General features: G+C 36.3%; 1 protein-coding gene across 1 annotated transcript in view; it reads right to left on the bottom strand.

The window, feature by feature from the left end:
- Positions 1-1041: 1041 nt before the first annotated feature.
- Positions 1042-20696, bottom strand: part of CEP85L (centrosomal protein 85 like) — a 140197-nt gene continuing 120542 nt past the window's right edge. The window contains exons 11-13 of the mRNA XM_066373380.1: positions 11167-11274; positions 7952-8183; positions 1042-3808 (exon numbers count right to left, since the gene is read on the bottom strand). Coding sequence (XP_066229477.1) covers positions 3645-3808; positions 7952-8183; positions 11167-11274 — 504 coding nt within the window. The 3' untranslated portion in view covers positions 1042-3644. The remainder of the gene's footprint in view (positions 3809-7951; positions 8184-11166; positions 11275-20696) is intronic.

Genomic DNA, 20696 nt, shown 5'->3' with positions numbered 1-20696 from the left:
TAAATGTACAATATTACCATACAGCAATATACCACCATGGCATTTTGGGGTGAGGTTGGAAATTATACTGAATATACCAAATAAATAGTTTTTCTTGTTTTGTGAACACTAAAAGAAATTGTTGAAAATGGAACTGAAATGAAATGAACTTTGGCTCTGAGAGCTAGGTCTAAGTGAGCATGGTTATAAAATTGCTTATTACTGTAACTACATATCTACAATGGAAGAAACCTATTTAAGAAAATGCCAATAATACAAACTGCAGGTCCGGCTGAGCTGTACTATCTATGCAAAAACCTAGTCCAAGTTCTCAGCTGCTATTCAATGAACTCTTACTGCTATTGAAAGAATGTTTTCGCAATAAAGTAGTTCCTTTAAAAAAATATCCTCTAAGAGATTCCCATTAATAAGTCTTGAACTATGACATTAATTTGTAAGCTCATTAATAAGTCAGAAATGTACAATATCCATTTTAGCAAAACTTCCAGCCCTTGAGATTGTCTCTAACTACTAGAAAAAAAATCTATTTCAGTTTAATAAATTGTCATAAGCAAAATAAATTTCACTAAAATATTGTTTACATTAAATACTGAATATTGTTTCAAACATAAAATGGAGCCACACTTATGAAAAGAAAATTCTGGCATGAATTATCTGGTCTATACACTTAAGCTTTGTAAAATGAGAGACCACTGAAAGCTTACTAACAATTAACTAAAGTCATCCTTTTATTCTGACATCAAATGAAAAGACTACCATGTGCCTTTGAAACCACAGGTGATTTGGGTCTTTTATTGAGACAACTGTTACTGTATCCCTGCTTTCATGTGAATGAAGCAGAATTAGCTCAACCTCAAAACCAAGACGACTAATAATAAATGTTGATATTGCACGGGACACTTTCTTAAAAGACAAGCATTTAATTCACAAAAGCATAACTTAAAAAGTTTTTATATCTAAGGATATTTTCAAATATATTTACTTTAAAATTAGGTTATTTTTCATCTCAGACCTATATCACTGTAATAACTTCCAAGAATAAAAGACTGTCTTGGAAAGGGGAATTTTCTGAAAAATCAAAATTAAATACTGATGAATTAGAATGCTACTCGTTTATTCCCCCCAAACACCCTACAAGGCTGCTTTCCTTCACAAACTCCACACTCCAAGGGATTACATTTTGTAATTCAAGGTTATACTTAAACTAAACTATCATATCTTAATTCCCTTTTTTATGGAGTATATGCATTTTGGAAAACAAAATACGTCAGCAGTAGCTTGTTAATTTCTCACTAAGTTAAAAATATTTTACCTCAAGATATATGAATTAAGTGAAATTCTGTAGAAGTTTTAGAAAACTTATTTTTGGAAAAAAATATTTTATCTAAGCTAAGACACACAAAAAATATATTTATAATGGAGTAAAACAAATGACCAAAAGTTTGTTTAAAACAATAATAACTATAAAATACCTAAACATATACTAAAAATCTAGGAAATATTTAAGAACCTAGAGATCCAAATAAATCAGTGATTATTTGCTCATTAGTACTGTTATCTTAGTAGGCCTTTAGTTCTAAATTGTGGAGCTTGGGGGCAGGGGATGCCATTCAAAGAGAATGGAAAAATGCACATTGCACTTGTGACTTCTCTAAGGTGCTACTATATACTTTACTGCAAAGGGTCATTTTTACAGATAATAGTTTTTACAAGAATTTTTTTTTGCATCAAATTTTGGGTAGAAATTTTCTACTACCTGATTGTCTTCAACTCACCAATATTAAAAAGCAAATGAACACACATTAGAAAGCCAAGTTCTTCCCAGTGACTAGGTCCCTGCTTACTAGTGTTGGGGGCCTTGGGATGCAGAATCACTATAGTGCACTGACTTCTTAGTGCCCAGAACCTAAGAAGTAAGAAGAGCAGGGAGGACTCAGGTACTGAACAGAGAGAAGTCTGATGTCCTCCCAACGTATTATAATTGACTGTTTTAATATAACTATAAAAGAACTTATTGAGAGCTGTATGTAAGCCAAATTCTGAACTGAATGTCTTCCTGGGTAATTTTCTTGAAGGCTTTCTCCACATGTTTTCACTGCTGAAAATATTTAAGAAGAATCTTTTCTAGAATCAGCTTTTATACCATACATAAACTTGGCAAGAAAATAGACATGCGACCAGCTCTTACCCAACACAGTATTATCATCTGCAATCCACACCCCTTATGCCCTCTAATTATTTAGTCTTGACTTAAATGAGAGTAGGTTTGGTTACATCAAGTAAATAAACCAACTCATAAAGGACAATGATTGCCACAAGAAGGTATATTCAAAAGAAAGTAATTAGTGCTCTGAAGGCAATGAAATATATAGTCCTTCCACACTACCAACTAAAACAGGGAGATATTCATTTGGAAGTTTAAATGACTGCATGTATTCTTAAATATCAGTTGCATTTTATTGTGATATCATGTACTTCAGTAGAACTAACCCAACCAAGTTTGAATGATATAAAAAACCTGTTTTTAATGTATTTTACCTAACAAAAGGAATTCAAATATCACCTGATTTAGATTTTGTTTTATGTTAGCGGTATTCAGATATAAAGAAGACAGGCTGGCTGTTTCTTAAAGTAGTTTCAACTGTAAAACAGATACAAAACTGTTAAAAATGTAAACATTTGCGATTGTACATAAGCTATTATTCCAGAGTCACTTTGTTAATCTTTTACAATAATGAAAGGAGGCCTTAAAATGGCTTGTACTAATTATATATGGCTTTGCTTACATTAATATATACAAGTAAAAACTGTAAATAGTAAGGGACATGTTAAAATTAGTTCAAATTACATTTAATTGCCTTGTGATATATAAATCACTATGCCAGTGAAAAGATCATCACACTGAAATTTTGCACCTCTTAGGCAATCCACAATTGCTCTGGAAAAATTGTTGACCCATCTACAGTATCAAAATCAACCCAACCCCTAACCTCATCATCTCAGCACAGTGGTTGCTCAAATACAATGGCTCTGCCTCCTGTGCTATTATTGGAACACTTGCCTGCTATTGGAACTCCTGTTCAGCCAGTCTTTGAAAACCCTAAAATATAAGACAAGCTTCTACATGAAAGAAAAACAAGAATAAACAGTGTGTGCCTTTCTCAGAAGCTGAGCTTTAACCCCAGAAATTCTTATAATTTTGTGAATAAACACACATGCACACACACAAACATGCACACACACACAAAAACACAGGGCGAAAAGAAATCCTACCCCATTTATCTGAAGGGCACTCTTCACAGCTTGGTCCTACAATCAGTAGTTTGAGAATACAGAATTTTTTTTCTTATACACTTTATCACATTTTCAAATGGTAATTTGATTTTTTGTCCTGATTAGATAAGCCCCTTCGAGACCACCTTATGCCCTCCCAACAAAGCAAATACACAGGAAAAAAAATCCTACGTGCAAGTCATTATGTCATTTGCAACTTTCCAACATGGCTCCTTCAGAGATCAGATGAGATCAGGAGCATTCAGGGTGGTGTGGCTGAAGACCACCCTGGCTCCTAAAAAGAAATACGAAGACCTGTAACACAGCAGCATTTCACAACAGGTCGTTATTGCTGTGGGATCAACATGTGATCACTGAGTAATGCAGTTGTCTCCCATGTCCTGAGCATAGCGATCTGATATTGTAGTCCTTAATTCATCAATGTCTCTCCGTAACTGGCATACATCGGACAGTTTTTTAGTGAGTGTTTCTGGGCTATGGTCATTCTCAGCCTCTTCTGCTGAACAGTTCAGTGCTGTGGAAATAAAATATGGAGAGAATGTCTCACATTTTTTTGAACAAAGGCATTTTAGAATTTTCAACTTAATTATCTTTGGCAACGTAATGTTGTACACTGAATACCTGTCAGGGTACAGTTAAATTCTGCATCATTCAATATACAGCAGATCTTATCTATTTGGTCCTTTTAAAATTTTGCTAATTAAAATACATCAAATTCATACTGCAGTGCACACAAATTCAACGTGTTTAATGGATGACAATATTCCAAATGTAGAAAAGAGCACCCTCTACCAACTTTATTTGAGCTCAACTAGAGAATTTGGTTCTTCCCATGTGACAAAAATCTGAAAATCATTTATGTAGTGAAAAATGATACCTTAAATTTTTATAAACTGAGAAGTGGGTGTGTTGGCATGAAAACAAATTTTCAAAATATATGAAAACTATATAAATAATCCCAAACAACAGAATCAAACTGGGAGCTAGGTGCCCAACGGCTAATCACTAGGGTTGGACCCTAGTCCTACAGCTTCTAATTATTTACAGTTCTTCTCTCTGTCAACATATCTCAACACAAAACCAGGGGAAGCCAATGACTGTAAAACAAAGCCTTTCCTTGTCTCTTCATTGACCATGATAGCTTATCAGAGCCATACGAGTTAAGTTATTTAATAAACATTAATAAAATACATGCCATGATCCAAGCACTACGCTAATGCTGAGATCAGCAAAAATAATGGATATAGAGGCTTACTCTTATTATTATAATTTTTTATGTATGTGACAGAGAGACAGAAAAAGGGACATATAGGGACAGACAGACAAGAAGGGAGAGAGATAAGAAGCATTTAGTTGACTGACTGTTTTCTCATATGTGCCTTGATGGGGGGGGGGGGGGCTACAGCAGAGCAAGTGACCTCTTGCTCAAGTTAGTGACCTTGGGCTTCAAGCCAGTGACCTTTGGGCTCAAGCCGGGTGAGCCCATGCTCAAGCCGGATGAGCCCACGCTCAAGCTGGTGACCTCCGGGTTTCAAACCTGGGTTCTCTATGTCCCAGTCCAATACTCTATCCACTGTTCCACCACCTGGTCAGGCTAGAGGCTTACTCTTAATAATTTACATATACTTTCATAAACGAGTAAGCCCTATCAGGCATCGATGATGACCTACTACTACACACAGGCTACAGAGGCATAAGCAAGAGAGCAACTGACTAGAGACGAGACAGGCCCACTGGATTGACCAAGCAAGAAGACTAAGCAAAGGATGCAGAAAACCAAAGAGTCTGAAAGAAGTTGAGAAACTTCAAGAAAATCAGTAATCAGCTCTAAAATGATAGTGCAGCCCTGGCCGGTTGGCACACTGGTAGATTGTCAGCCTGGCATGTGAATGTCCTGGGTTTGATTCCTGGCCAGGGCACACAGGAGAAGCAACCATCTACTTCTCCACTCTTCCCCCTCTCCTTTATCTCTCTCTTCCCCACCCACAGCCAAGGCTCCATTGGAGCAAAATTAGCCCAGGCATTGAGGATGGCTCCATGGCCTCCACCTCAGGTGCTAGAATGGCTCCTGTTGCAACAGAATAACAGCCCAGATGGGCAGAGCATCGCATGGGTGGATTCTGGTTGGGCACATGCAAGAGTTTGTCTCACTGCCTCCCCACTTCTCACTTCAGAAAAATACTAAATAAACAAATAAATAAATAAATAAAATGATAGCACACCAGAGAGGAGAGTGCCAAGAAATAAGGCTAAAGGGATAGGTGTGAGCCACCTATGCTCACTTTTGGTAACGTGTTAGAAAGTCAGCTTCAGTTTCAGCAGAGCACTCTGGCAGCAATGTGAGAGATGGACGAGGGGAAAGGGAAATGGATGACAGAGAGACCAGTCCAGAGGAAAGCATGAACTAAGGCAATAATGCAATGAAGATGTAACAGTAGGAATAAATGCTAGAAGCAGGATGGCACTATAGAAATGATAGAGCCCAGTCATCCTCAACTTTCATAGGGTTAGAAATAGAGTATGGAGCACATGATAAAGAGGATAAAATCTGGGTTGGGGTGCTATGTGAACGGTGGTGCTACTCACAGAGTGGAAGAGTAAGTTTGCAGAGGGAAGAAAAGTTGGCTCTGTTTTGGACATACAGAGTCTGGGATGCCTATGAAATAATTGGTTCTAATGAGCAGGTCAATATAATCAGGAGCCCAGAAGGGATATTCTAGGCAGACTGAGAAAAATGTCTGTATGGGTCAAAAGTACAGTGATAAAAGAACACAACAACAGGACATGGATAAGATTACTGAGAAAATATATCAAAAGAGAAACAAAAAACCAACAACAAAAGGTTTCTGGGGCACACCAATATTGAAATGGCCGAGAATATCACAAAAGTCTGAGACTGAGCCATCATAAAGGCAGTGGCAGAACATAGAAAATGATGTCATGGAAAGCATGGTAGCAGACAGGTTAAGGAGGATGGGTTAACAGTGCCAACAAATAATCTATAGAGTAATGAGATAAGGATTCAAAAGAATCGATTGGTTTTTGACCATTTAGCTGGCTGAACTATAAGGTAAGAATTCTGGGGTTAAATTTTAAAGACTGGAGTGGGTATTCATTGGGAGGTGAATGTGGCAAGGGTCTTAAATTTCCCTTTTATTTATATTAAGGTAACTCTTATTAAAGAAGTTCACAAATATTATATAGGAGTGTGCAAATGCAGGTTACAAAATAATTGAAAGAGAAACTATCTCTGAAATGTTGGAGAAAGTGAGTCTTTTGAGAGTTAACTTTTGCTTGTTCCAAGAGATCCTTGCTAAACCATCCATATTCACTTGGCAAACTTCTTTGAGATTTAAGCCAACACCAGCTACTCCATGGAGCCTGCATAGCCCTTACCAGATAGATATAACTGTTTTCCCTTCTGCTCCCAGTGTCCCTGTCCACATCTCAATTATAGTATTTATCATAATATCTTAATAATTTGGTTAATATGTGAGCAAGGGATGTATTCAAAGTGTCTGCATTATCAGTACCTCAGTGCCCGGACTATGGAAAGCATTTAATGAACATGTACTGAGAGAACACACTTAACCTTCAAAGTGTCTTTTACAAACCCATACTCATATACATGAACACACATCTATGAAGAGAAGGGAAAAGTGCAGACATCTCTGTCCACAACTACATTTTCATTTAACAAGCGATATGCTTTCAGATCAGACTATTACGCATTTGGCTTGACAGAATAACTATTATAATGCAAGATGGCAGAATATTTTTGATAAAACTGGAAAAAAAATAACTAGTCCCCTGTCTAGGTACATGGTTACTATATTATCAGGTAATTACCTGCTAGTACATAGTTACTATATTATTAGGTAATTACTTAATACAACATGTTGGTGCATAGCTCTTGTCATCTTACTCTATTTATATCTCCTAACCTAACTGAAGTCCAATTCTTCTGTATTAAAGAGACCGCATGCCAATATTATAATTCAGAAACACAGCAGAGATGAGTGTTGCTGCAACAGGAGCACGAAAGGGGAGTGATACTAGGATATTCCTGGGGCAGCTCTCACCACTAGGAGTGCAGGAAGGTGGAACTCAGGCAAAATGCGTGGATGTCACACTGAGAGGGAAAAGCCAGCAGTGGGCATGACCAGAGCAACAGATCTGTAGACCATAAAAACTGCCACAGAACATACACTACATAGGAAAGCAAGTGAGTAATTTTTCTCCGATATTTTACCAGTGGACAGATGGCTGAGATACTAATTTAACAATTACCACATGAAAGCAAACAGAATGATTATTTTGAGAAGAGAAATCAGGAAATCAGACCCATGACCACTCCCGTCACACAGTAACAGGTTCAGCCCTGCTCATGCACACAGGCAGGTTCACAGGCGTTCTGACCGGTGCCATTCCATATCAGCCACGAGCCTGCTTACTTCTGTAACTAGAATGAGGTAAGTTCTAGCAATGAAGTAATAACAAGTAGTCACAAATCCAAGATTAAATCAGAGATTTATAAATCTGCGTAGAAAAGGAGATTAAAAACAAATAGGGAAAATGCAGTCAGAAGTTCCGAATTCATGAAGACAAGTTTCTAACTGTTAAGCAACAGCATAAGGACCAGTCATCAACCACTTACATCTGATTCCCAGTAATAATGAGAGATTAGGCTCCTTGCCCTGAGCACGCTGATTAAGAATACTACACAATGCTTTCAAGTCAAACAAACAATAGGACATTTCCTTGAACAGCTGATCAATCACATTCAAATCAAACAGTGGTCTTCTGGAAAGAACCGTTTGCTGCCTGGATTGGTCTGCTTCCTGGCTTTGATCCAATAACGAGCATGTCTCTTCTGTTTGTCTTTGGTTCTGCAATGAACAAAGAAAACAAAAATCTGGTGGTTGGAACAGAAGAGTTAACATTTTCCCCCAAATCCACAAACAAAATAGTCGAATATAAATGTACATTTAACTATATACAGAGTAGTGGAAAAAAAATTTTAATCGTGTAAATAGTTCCCCTGTATTATTTCATGCCCTAGAGAAGAAACATAAATCCACAGTCTCAGTTTCTAGGAGTCTCTCATGTTCTCATACAATGAGCATCTTCATTTTCTACATATCTTTTAAAATTTTATTTATAGATTTTAGAGAGAGGAAAGAGAGTAAGGGGGTGGGTTGGGGGAGAGAGCAGGAAGCATCAACTCCTAGTTGCTTCTCATATATTCCTTGACATGGCAAGCCCAGGGATTTGAACCCACAACCTCAGCATTCCAAGTTGACACCTCACCCACTGCACCACCACAGGTCAGGCTCTACATATTTTTCTATAAAAAGAGTTATCCTAAAAACAAACCAAAAAAACCTGTCCCTGGCCAGTTGGCTCAGTGGATAGAGCACTGGCCCTGTGTGCGGATGTCCCAGGTTTGATCCCCAGTCAGGGCACATAAGAGAAGCGACCATCTGCTTCTCTATTCCCTCTCCCCCTTTGGCAGCAATAGCTCGTGTGGTCCAAGTGCTGGCCTCAGGCACTGAGGATAGCTCTGTGGATTTGAGCACTGGCCCCAGACAGGGGTTGCTGGGTGGATCTCTGTCAGAGTTCATGTGGGAGTCTGTGTCACTATCTCCTTTGGTGTCACTTATAGAAAAAACAAAAGAACAAAAAAACTACAAAGAAATTTTACACTGCATCCTGTAGTTTTAATTATTAACAGCAATGATGATTTAGTTACTTTGAATACAAATTTTATAAAGAAAAAAGTACGTAATGGTATTATATTAACAGGAATAAAAATTTTCAGTGTAAGAGAAAAATACAACCAAAAAGATCATGGAAGGAAAAAAGTGCCCTGGACAATTGTAGGCTGTTCAATTTAATTAGCTTTTCAACTGGGACGGTATTTCAGAATAACCAAATAGGCTGTGTTGATAAAGAAAAGATGGTTTTTAAACAGATGAGTGCCAGCTATTAAATATAAAAAGAATGATATAATTAGAAAAAAAAATACCATTCTTTTAATCATCTAGTTATTCAGACAATGGTCACTGGTGTGTACTAAAACCATCAAGGTAAAGGGTGCTGGCAAACTACATGTTCACACCGTTGCCTAAGTATCACCCCACAGATTAGCTGCTGTTTGCAGAGGCTCTAACATTACAGTGGAAAAACATCAGTCTGTCACCACCTTAACCCAATGAGATGAGCACTGATGTCACTTATGGTGGAGTAACAAAACAAATATAATTTAATGCTGTGAATAACACCAAGTATTCAAGTCAAAAAATGTTTGACCTGATTCTAATGACATCTTTAGCTCTAACTTCTAGCTTACAAGAAAATAGAGAGGACAGAGAACAAGGCACAAGGCAAATGAGGAAGCATGCAGACAAATCAAGAAGCCTGACAATCTATAAGCCTACAAAAGCCTAAAATCCTATTTTTTTGTTTGTTTTTATTGAGAGAAAGAGATATAGAGAGGGGAAAGGAGAGAGATGAGAAGCTCAACTCATAGTTGCAGCACTTTAGTTGTTCATTGATTGCTTCCCATATGTGCCTTGATCAGGGAGCTCAAGCAAAGCCAGTGACCCCTTGCTCAAGCCAGTGACCTTGGGCTTCAAGCCCATGACCTTTTGGATCAAGCTAGTAACCATAAGATGATTAATGTTTTTCCACATTAATGATCCCACACTCAAGCCGGCGACCCTGTGCTCAAACCAGAGATCTCAGGGTTTTGAACCTGGGACCTCAGCATCCCAGGTCAATGCTCTATCCACTGTGCAACCACTGGTCAGGCAGACAATAGGCCCAACTTTGTCAACAGGTCACTAATATGAGAGAAGGGAACCTTAGGTTTACAAGACAAAATGTAACTCATAGCCTTTATTGAATGCTGGTTTCAAGTCACCATAAAAAACATTTGTAAAGAAGTTAAAATTCTCGTCAGCCCAGCATGTGGATGTCCCGGTTCAATTTCCAGTCAGGTCACACAGGAGAAGCGACTATCTGCTTCTCCACCCACTCCCTTCTCTCTCTTTTTCTCTACGCCTCCCACAGCCATGGCTTGATTGATTGAGGCACACTGGCCTCAGGCACTGAGGATAGCTCCATGAAGCCTAAGCCATAAGCACTAAAAATAGCTCTGTTGCAAGCATGGCCCCAGAGGGGCAGAGCATCAGGCCCCAGATGGGGGTTGCCAGGTGGATCCTGGTCAGAATACATGCAGGAGTCTATCTCTCTACCCGCTCCCCCACCCCGTCACTTGGAAAAGAAAAAAAAAAAAGAAAAATTTTAATATAGACTGGGTATTATCAAATATCAAGAAATATTATTCTTAATTGGGTGTGACAATGGTAATATGGCTCTATAGGAAAATGTCCCTAATTTTTGGAGATACATTCTGAAGTATTTAAGTGGCAAATGTCATAATGACAATTAAAAAACTAAAATATGTATTCTTTGTGTAACATGCCCTTAAATACAAGCCAAGTGTTTCATAACTAAATGAAGAAAGTGTAATCTGTTCCAATGACAGTGTCAACACTGCACATTCCTAATGGACTGTCTAGGGTAATTTTGTTTACATTCTATTTATGCTATTTGATGGTGTTGAGGCCTAAACTCTAACATTTTTCTTTGCTATAGTCTGTGAAATTGTATCCTAAAACATAAAAAAATAAGTATGTCTTTTTATTATAATTGTAGTAAGAAACCTAATATATTTATTTAACTGGCACACCAAAATCAAGTTTTCATTTAAAAATGTTTTCTGAATATGTACAAAATACGTATTTGCTTTAACTTAAAGAGGTACTGAATCACCCTTTCAAAGTAATATGAATTTCTTCTACTTGCCTCAAGCAATGTTTTTGTCAATCTCTGTAGGTTTCTTTCTTTCTTTTCTAGCTCTTCCATCATCTTCTGAGTGGTCAGTTTTTCTTCAGAAAGTTTTCCTTGCAAAGACTAGAAAAAAGAAAATTGGAAGGCAGAGCATGTTAACACTGAAAGCAAATTACAGCCCGGTAAGTAACAAGGAATCCTGGTTCTGAATACTTCAGATCTACTGTCTCCCCCCCCCAGTCCACTTGGGAGATGTCGCATTCATGTTTCAGTCAGTCCCATTAATCTCGAGTAGATGACTGTAACGGGGAAAAAAATACCATCTTTTTCGCAAAAATTTTTAAACTGGGTAAAACAAGTTAAATGTAAACTTGCTGTTTAATGCTGTATTACAAACATTCTTACTTTGTTAACTGAACTTTATCTATGTATTGGAAGTGTATTAGCCAATTTATACTTTCTACATTTTTTCTTATGATTAATAAGCTATAAAAAAATAAGATCATAAGACCATCTCCTATTTCCTATCATTTGAAACACAGTTAACCACCCTTCTCAGTGGCTAACATTCCAAATGAATATGATGTTGAATTCAGGGTAAAGGCCTATTATGGGGCTTTGATAAACTAATTTCTTTCTTAACTCTATTATAAAATTACAAATTATCCAGATACAAGCAGCATAGAGGATATTTTAGGAGTACTTGGGTCATTTCAGTTTATAAATCTGATGTTTAGCTCCACATCAAAAAAAATTTGCCTTAATCCCTATAGTTACCAGTGGAGTCTAGGTGTTTCTATCAACATTCTTTTGTTAAACTACAAGGATCAGTACACATATGAACAGAGAAAAGACTTCATCTTTTTCTTCAAGATTATATGTAGTCTCAACTCTGAAAATACTTCAGAATGTTGACTACCTAAATAGCACACAATCCACTATAAAGGTTATTTTCTTCACATTATCTCTGGATGGAATAAGAGAGTATAGTTGTCACCATGGGCTGAGGTTAAGTCTCTGCAAATATGGAAGTTTTCTCAACAACAGATATTCAACCCTGCTGCTTTACTTTCATTTATCCGCTAAAGTCTGAAAAAAATTTATACATCTAATAACTCAAATGTTGAATACAAATGAAGCAAGCTCTATAATAAGTACATTTTCTTCTAGGAAAAACTTGTTTTATATTCCACAAAAATGAATGCCACAACACAAAATCACATGGTCTCTCTGAGTATGTATATTTAGAAACTGAAATTCCTTTGTAACTACATTTAAATGAATCAAGACCTATTTGATGGAATGCTATATGGGGATTTATTTACCTACCTGAAGAAAAAAACTTACTGGCATGACAAGATTATTAGGCTGGAATTCAGAATGCATCCTAAATTTGTTCAGATTTGTGACTATTTACTAGAATTGTAGAAGAAAAGCAACACAAACTATTCTATCATATTTTAACAATGAAAACTGAACCCAAGCTGCAATATAATTCTTTGGAAGATTATAGCATTTTCTACTGATATATTTTACATTTATATTTTCAAAGTCATGTTGAATGTGACTACTAATTAGCTAGCAAATCTGACTAATTTGGCAAAAGTAGTTTTATAGTTGTATGTGAAACAGCATTTACTCTTGCACTATTTTTTATTAATCATTGTATTATTTTCTATAGGAGCTAAAAACCTACTTTTACTTCATCTTGTATGTTCCTATATAAAACTAAATTTAAATTAGTGAAAAAAACAGTCTTCTCCATCAAAATAAATAAAAATGTTTGGCCATAGTGCTGTTTGTCATAAGAATTTGAGAAATATATCAATAGCTTAACATATTATGATGGTTAGGTTCAAGGGTACTTATTAAGCAGCTCTTTAATGGGGGTATGAGTTCACAGATAGGATTATCATAAAAGGACCAAGTGCTGTATAATTTCTAAGATAAGATAATTTCTAAGGTATGAGTGCTGTAACTGTCTGAAAATAACATTTCACCTAAAAGATTATTTCTCTATCCCTCATTGCATGATAAAGCATATGGTTAAAGTTTACAAAGAAAAAGGGGGGGATTTCTACTAAGTTTGGTATGGCATTACTAAAATTAAAAACTTAAATTTTCAAATGTCTACCATTTCTCTTTAAATTTCCAGTTGAATAATAACGTTTTCAAAAAATTCTAAGTCACTAACCTACACGTTATTACAGTCATTCTTAAAGTTGAAAATGGTTTTAAACATTATCTATTGTTTTGATGTAAACACAGGAGATTTTTGGTTACAACACAGTTCTGTTCCTATGACAGTGACGGTAACTTGAATTTTGGTGTAAGTTGAAACACACCCTAGCCTAAGTCACTTACCTATCCTAACACAGTTGTAAAATCATAATCTAGAACATTAAAACACAACTCCACCACAGAAAAAGAATACTGAGTATTCTTCTGACATGCATAACCAAACTAGTTCCCTCATGTAGTCCATAAGTATGATGCTAATGGCTAAGCCAAAACATTCAAGTCTCAATTTTTAAAGTTTTTATGGGAGTGCTGTAAACTCAAAACATCGTATGTCAAGACAGTCATAACCTGAGGACTCTCTGTATCCAGAAATACTAATCCTCTTTTGCCCCATACACAAATAGCTCAAATAAAGGAAAGTTAGATGTACCTTATCCAACAGATTCTATATATCCCATAAACACAATTTGAGATAAAATATTTTTAACAAACTCATTAGCAGTTTTACTATATAAACACACACACACACACACACACACACACCATACAAGAGTTTCACAAATACATTCCTTCATGCAATCATTCATTGAGCAAAAATTATAGCCAAGAACTATCTGTGCACTGGATGATATGTTAATGAACAAGATAGTTAATACTTTTGACCCTTGTGAAACTTTGCTAGGAGGAAACAAAGACCAAAGAAAACAACCGTAGTAAATGTGTAAGTTACACAGAATTATACATTAGAATTTGACTAGCACTCTGGAGAACAAATAGAACATGGTATGGGGGGGGGGTGGAATCTCAACTGGGGTAGAGGAAGGGATCATGGAAAAGATGACATTTAAGCAATGGCTTGAAAGAGGTGAAAGATTATGTCCAATAGATAGCCAGAGAGTGTTTCAGTCAGTGCAAAGGTTCTGAGGCAGATAGGACCTTCTATGTTTGAGAAAAAGCTAGGGACTTAGGGTAGCAGAAAATGGTAAAAAATAAAGTCAGAGAAGGAAGATGGTACAGGAAACTTATGTAAGGCCATGGAGAAACTTTGATTTTCACACTGGAGAAAATGAGGAACTATTGAAGGGTTCTGTGAAAACATATAATGTGATCTAATCTTTGTTTATAATTCATTCAGGTTGACAGCAGACTTCAGGCAAACAAGGTGGAATCAGGAAGAAATAATCCAGATAAAGGATGAAGACAGCCTGCACCAGGGGGGCAATAGTAAATGCTGGGAGAAAGGGCTAAACGTTAGGTGTATTTTGAAGGTAATAGGATTTGCTCATAAATGTGAGAAAGGAGAAAAGTCAAAGATAAATCTAAGGTTGCCGGACTAAGCACATGAAGGGCATATCTGCCATTAATATAGATGAAACATATGAAAGGTAAAGGAAGGTTTATTAATTTTTGGTTAGAGAGGGATAAGAAATTCAGTTTGGGACATTTTATTTCTGATATGTTAAATAGTAATGCCAAGGAGGCAACTGGGCATACAAGTTGTAAGGTCAGGGGAGAATTTTGAGCTGGAGATAAAAATTAGGAAGTAATGAGCACACATATTATATTTAAAACCTTAAGCCTGAGTAAGATCACAAAGTACAGACAGAGAATTCAAGAAACAGGCCCCTTTTTTGAAATAATACCATATTTTAAAAAACAATCGATGTATCTTTAAAATAAACCTTAACATAAATAACACAAATAAAGTTAACTTATCCCAGGTTAAAAATGTAAAAAAAATTATTTCTATTTAATAAGGTATTTTTTCTAATTATTATATATTTATACTAGTCTACTAACTTGACAGTATCTTTATTATAATAGAATTTATGCTACAGGCCTTAAATTTGTCTAAATAACTACAATAACAACAACAAAAACTTAAAAAAGCAAGTTCCTCTGAGATTTTTTTTATTTAAATTTCTAAACATTTTAATTATCTAGAAACAAAATATGTCAGTCACTCAAAGACAAGGCAGTAGAATTCATCCAATCAGAATAGCAAAAAGAAAAAGAATGAAAAAGAGTAAAGAGAGCTCATGGACAGACAATATTTGAGCTCAAGCAAGCAGACCAATATTTGCATTATCGGGATCCTAAAAGGAGAAAAGAGGTGGGGCATAAAACTCATTTGAGGAAATAATGGCCTAAAACTACCCTAACCTGGGGAAGGAAACAGATATCCAGATCCAAGAGTTCCAAATAAGAGGAACCCAAAGAAACCCACACCCAGTCACATTATAATTAAAATGCCAAAAGTGAAAGACAAAGAGAGAATCCTAAAAGCAGCAAGAGAAAACAACTTGTTATATATATACTACCATAAGACTACCAGTAGATTTTTTAGCAGAAACTTTTTAGGGATAGTGTGGCATGATATATTCAAACACTGGGGAAAAAATACCCGCTAACCAAGAATACTCTACCCAGCAAAGCTGTCCTTCACGATCAAAGTTTTCCATACAAGCAAAAGCAGAAGAAATACATCACCACTAAAATGATCTTACAAGGTATGTTAAAGAGACTTCTTTAAGATGAAATGAAAGGATGCTCATTAATAACAGAAAAACATGGAAGTATATTTCACTAGTAGAGATAAATATATAATAAAATTCAGACTAATCTTATGTCAAGGTAGTGGAAAGCAATGAAAACTAAAGACAAAAGTAGTAGAAATAACTAACTACAATATTTTATTAATGGATTTACAGTAAAAAAAATAAATTGTGGAATCAAAAATATAAAAAGTGGGGGCACTTCATTAAATTAAAAAGCTTCAGCACAGCAAAAGAAAACAAAGTGAAAAGGCAACCTAACAAATGGGAGAAAATATTTGCAATCATGTATCTAATAAGGGGATAATATCTAAAATATGAAGAACTCATACAACAATAGCAAAAATACCAAACAGTATGATAAAAAATGGGCAGAGGTTCTGAATAGTTATTTTTCAAAGAAAACATGCAGATGGACAATGGGTACAAGCAAAGGTGCTCAACATCATTAATCATCAGGGAAATGCAAATCAAAACTACAATAAGATTGTCACCTCACATCTGTTAGGGTGCTATTATCAAAAAGATAAGAGATAACAAGTGTTAATAGGAATGTGGAAAAAAGGAAACCCTGGTTTCACTGTTAGAAATGATGCAAAATGGTGTAGGCACTATGGAAAAATAGAATCATGGTTCCTCAAAAAAATTAAAATAGAACCATCAGATGATCCAGCTACTCTACTTTTGAATATTTACCCAAAGGAAACAAAAACACTACCCCCAAATGATCTATGCACCCATGTTCACTGCAGCAGTATTTACAATAGCCAAGACATGGAAACAACCTAAGTTTCCATTGACGGATGAACAAATAAAGAAAATATGGTGTATACAATGGAATATTACTCACCCATAAAAGGAAATCTAACCATTTGCAAGAACAATGATAGACCTTGAAAGCATTATGCTAAGTAAAATACCTAATAGTATTATACATATCAGAAAACAGAATGATAGTTGTCAGAAACAAGAGGTTGGGGTGGTTTAATCAGTGAAGGGGTAAAGAGGTATAAACTTCCAGTTATAAAATAAGTCCTGGAGATGTAATCTACAATACAGTGACTATAATTAATAATACTGGATTGTAGATTTGAAAATTGCTAATAGGCGATCTTAAAAGTTCTCATTATAAGGTACAACAATGGTGATGGTTATAAACTAGCCTTATTGTGGTAAACAATTCACAATATATAAAAATATAAAATCATTGTTGTACTCCTAAAACTAATGTCATATGTCAGTTGTATATCAATAATAAACAAATGTCATATGTCAGTTGCATATCAATAATAAACAAACAAACAAAACAAATAAATAAAGTTCACAGTGGGAGAAAAAAGAGGAAGAAAGTAAAGTTAATGGAAACAGCATAAGATTTTGGAGTCATAAGATTCTGGGTCCACAGCTAATGCTGTGCCATGATGGGTAAAATATTCATGCTTTCTACACTCCAAAGTCATCACAATTTCTAATCTTGTAATGTACTGTGAAAATTATGCAGTGTATATGCCAACAATACCTTAGGTGCCTGCCTATTCACAAATCCCAGGAGTCATAAGTAGTCATATTTGCACAAGCTCAAATTCCTTTCTTAACTATCATCTTGCTCCCAGATATAACTTCAAAAACAATCCATTTGAGAATTCTCTTTTCCATCAAGACCGCATGAGGCACTCATGTGAAAACTATAAAAAAAACATGTAAAATTTCTGGAAATGATCCTAAGGGCATACAGCAAATGAAGAACCATATATTCAAGAAATCTATTAAAACTCAGTAAGAATAGTATAAGTCTAAGTTATTTATTTATTTATTTATTTATTCATTTTTCTTTTCCAAGTGAGAAGAGAGAAGATAGACAGACTCCCACATGTGCCCCAACCAGGATCCACCTGGCAGCCCCTATCTTGGGGCTGATGCTCTGCCCATCTTGGGCCATCCACAGAGCCATCCTCAGAACCTGGGACCAATGTACTGGAAATAAGCCATGGCTGCGGAAGAAGAGAGGGAGAGAGAAGGAGGAAGGGAAGGGGGAGGTGGAGGGTTGGAGAAGCAGATGGGCGCTTCTCCTGTGTGCCCTGACCAAGAATCAAACCTGGGACATCCACACACTGGGCTGATGCTCTACCACTGAGCCAACCAGCCAGGGCCTAGTCTAAGATATTTTAAACAAGATCTACTCCATCCCCATTCTCTCATAGCTCAGCGAGATGGAAATTCCACTCCAGACTAAACCAATAACACAGGGCTCCCTCTCTCCTTAGCTCCCAGTTGAAGAGCTGTCTTCCCAGGAGAGACAGGACAACAGCATTTCTTATCCTGCCCTCAGCTAAGTTCCAGGCAAGTACACCAAAGGTGGGACTCTCTTCGTCTGCCCAAGCTACCTCATGTGATGGAAGCTTTATATTACTTAGGTGCAGAACCACTGAGAATACTGGGTCCCTGTCTGCCCTTGCTTTGGTGTCTGGGGCAGGGTTCCCCACTGGGAGAGACAAGCCCAAACTCAGAGCTGCTGCCTACTCTCCCTCCACTGAGCACTCATCTCCTCGAGACTCACTCACAGAGGAGCTTGACATTGTCCACAGCTTCTGACCTGGCACAGAGACTGTGCCTGGAGAAAGCTCTGAATGTCCCCTAAAACAACTGAATTCATTTGCAAGAGAATGGAAGTGCAAGCCTAAGGCAGTTCAAAACCAGTAGAGGCCCTGGTGAAAGGCAGTTAGAAGGATACTGTTAGATTCATCAGAGGTATATAAGCTCAGTTGTAGGCTGGCTAGATTCTCAGAGAGAAACAGTGAAAGAGAGCTCAGAAGAACACTCTGGGTACAGACTAAATCTCAAACATTAACCTAAGGAATGATTCTTTCCAAGAAGCCAGAAAGGATCAGTCCGTGAAGCAGTAGAGTGATCGGCTGGCATTAATGGAGCTTAACAGTGTCATGAGGGAAAGAGACTCAAAAGACCACATTATATTTATGTAAAATGTCTAGAAATGGCAATTCTAGAAAGCTGTAAAGTAGATTAATGATTGCTTATGGCTGGGGAGGGGATAGGGTTTAACGGAGTAAAAGCTTAAGTGTAAGGGGTTTTCTTTGGGGGGGTGATAAAATGTTCTAATACTGACTGTGGTCTTGGTTCCACATAGCAACACAATGACTATGTTAAAAATTACTGAAATGTACTCTTCAAATGAGTGAGCTGAAGGTTATGTGAAATATATTTCAATTAAAAAACTTTAGAGAAAATGAACCATGTCAAAACACATCACAAAATTAAGATAATATAAAATAGATTAAACATCACACAAATGGAAAACACTATTATCAATCAATATCTATTTAGGTTAAAGAAAAGTTACATTCTACCTATTGTATATTAATTATATTGACTTATGATCAATCCATTTTCCCACCATTTTTAATGAAGAAACCTGCTAGATGAAGGCTGTAAGAGAGGTTTACTAAAACCTGGAATAAAATCTGAGTTTGTGTAAACATGTTAAGTATTATAAACAGGACAGACTGTCAGTTTTGAGATTGGTGTTTCTGACCATGCCTTTCAGAGTGAACAGTGTGAATGACCTTTAAAAGCATCATTCTGTCTTCTGTGATATTATGATCACTCATTGACAGCTGTCAATTCAGAAAGGTCATTTTCAATGCATAAATTTTGTCAATGAGAAAACATTTTAATAAGTTAGAGAAAGCAAGTAAACAAACTTTTACTCTGTATTGCCTCTGCCAAAAGATGACAATGGTAGCAGCTCACAGGCTTACGCAGGAGAAAGTGCTTTTAAGCAATAAATAGGAAGGAAGGTGAAGCCCAATGAAGAGCTCATTCAGATTCTGACTGCAGCCTCCTTTATGAAAATGATGGGAAACACTCTACTTCAAAATGTCTTTTTCTATTGCATACTGGCAGAGGGCAATCCTGCAGGAGAAGCCAGTTTAGCTATACTAGTTTCATGGATGTAAAGAAAGGCAATTATTTCGGAAGAATCAACAAGTAAACAAGATCTTCATGCCAGTTATCAATATAATCTTGACAGTTGGACAAAATTGTAGATAAATATGCATTTTTATAGCATTCAGCTCAATTTCAAAATCAGCACATACTTTTACATGAAGTACTGCTTCTTCTACATTCAACAATAAATGCAATCAGTAGAAGACTGATTTCTCCCCACTTTCAAAGTTGTGAATCAATCAACTTGCCACTGACCTAAACCAGATAAATATTTGACTTTTGGTGCAAGGTGATAAACTACTAAAGGTGTGTCTTATTATACAGCATTTTCACCCTGCAACTGCCTTATTTTTATGTCGTATAAGTTGGACATAAAATGGACATGGCAAGGATTTTTTTTCTCTTGACAAAATTTAAACTGTAAGAATAACTTGCTTGTACCTAAGGCAACATAACACTCAAAATCAGGCAAACAATAAGTTTGATCTCAATAGTTTGCAGTGACAAAATAGCAGTAAAACATGAAATTCTAAGAATAGTACGTTTGCTCTGTCTATTCAGCTACCACTACTCTATATAGAACAACTTCCCAGCATCATGGAGGAATTATGTTCATGCAAACTATAATGACCACGAGGTTTTAGTGTTTAATTTTAAATAAAGTTAATATGTACTGAGAGCTAATTCACTCAATGCTTAATTTATGTTAAAAATGTTTGGGAAGCTCTCCACTATCCTTTATTATAAAGTATTTTGTGTTATTTTGGCTATGCAAAAAAAATT

This window comes from Saccopteryx leptura, chromosome 3, assembly GCF_036850995.1.
Source record: "Saccopteryx leptura isolate mSacLep1 chromosome 3, mSacLep1_pri_phased_curated, whole genome shotgun sequence".
Lineage (NCBI taxonomy): Eukaryota > Metazoa > Chordata > Mammalia > Chiroptera > Emballonuridae > Saccopteryx > Saccopteryx leptura.
Note: the sequence above shows the minus strand (reverse complement) of the source record. Positions and strands in the feature narration are given on the sequence as shown.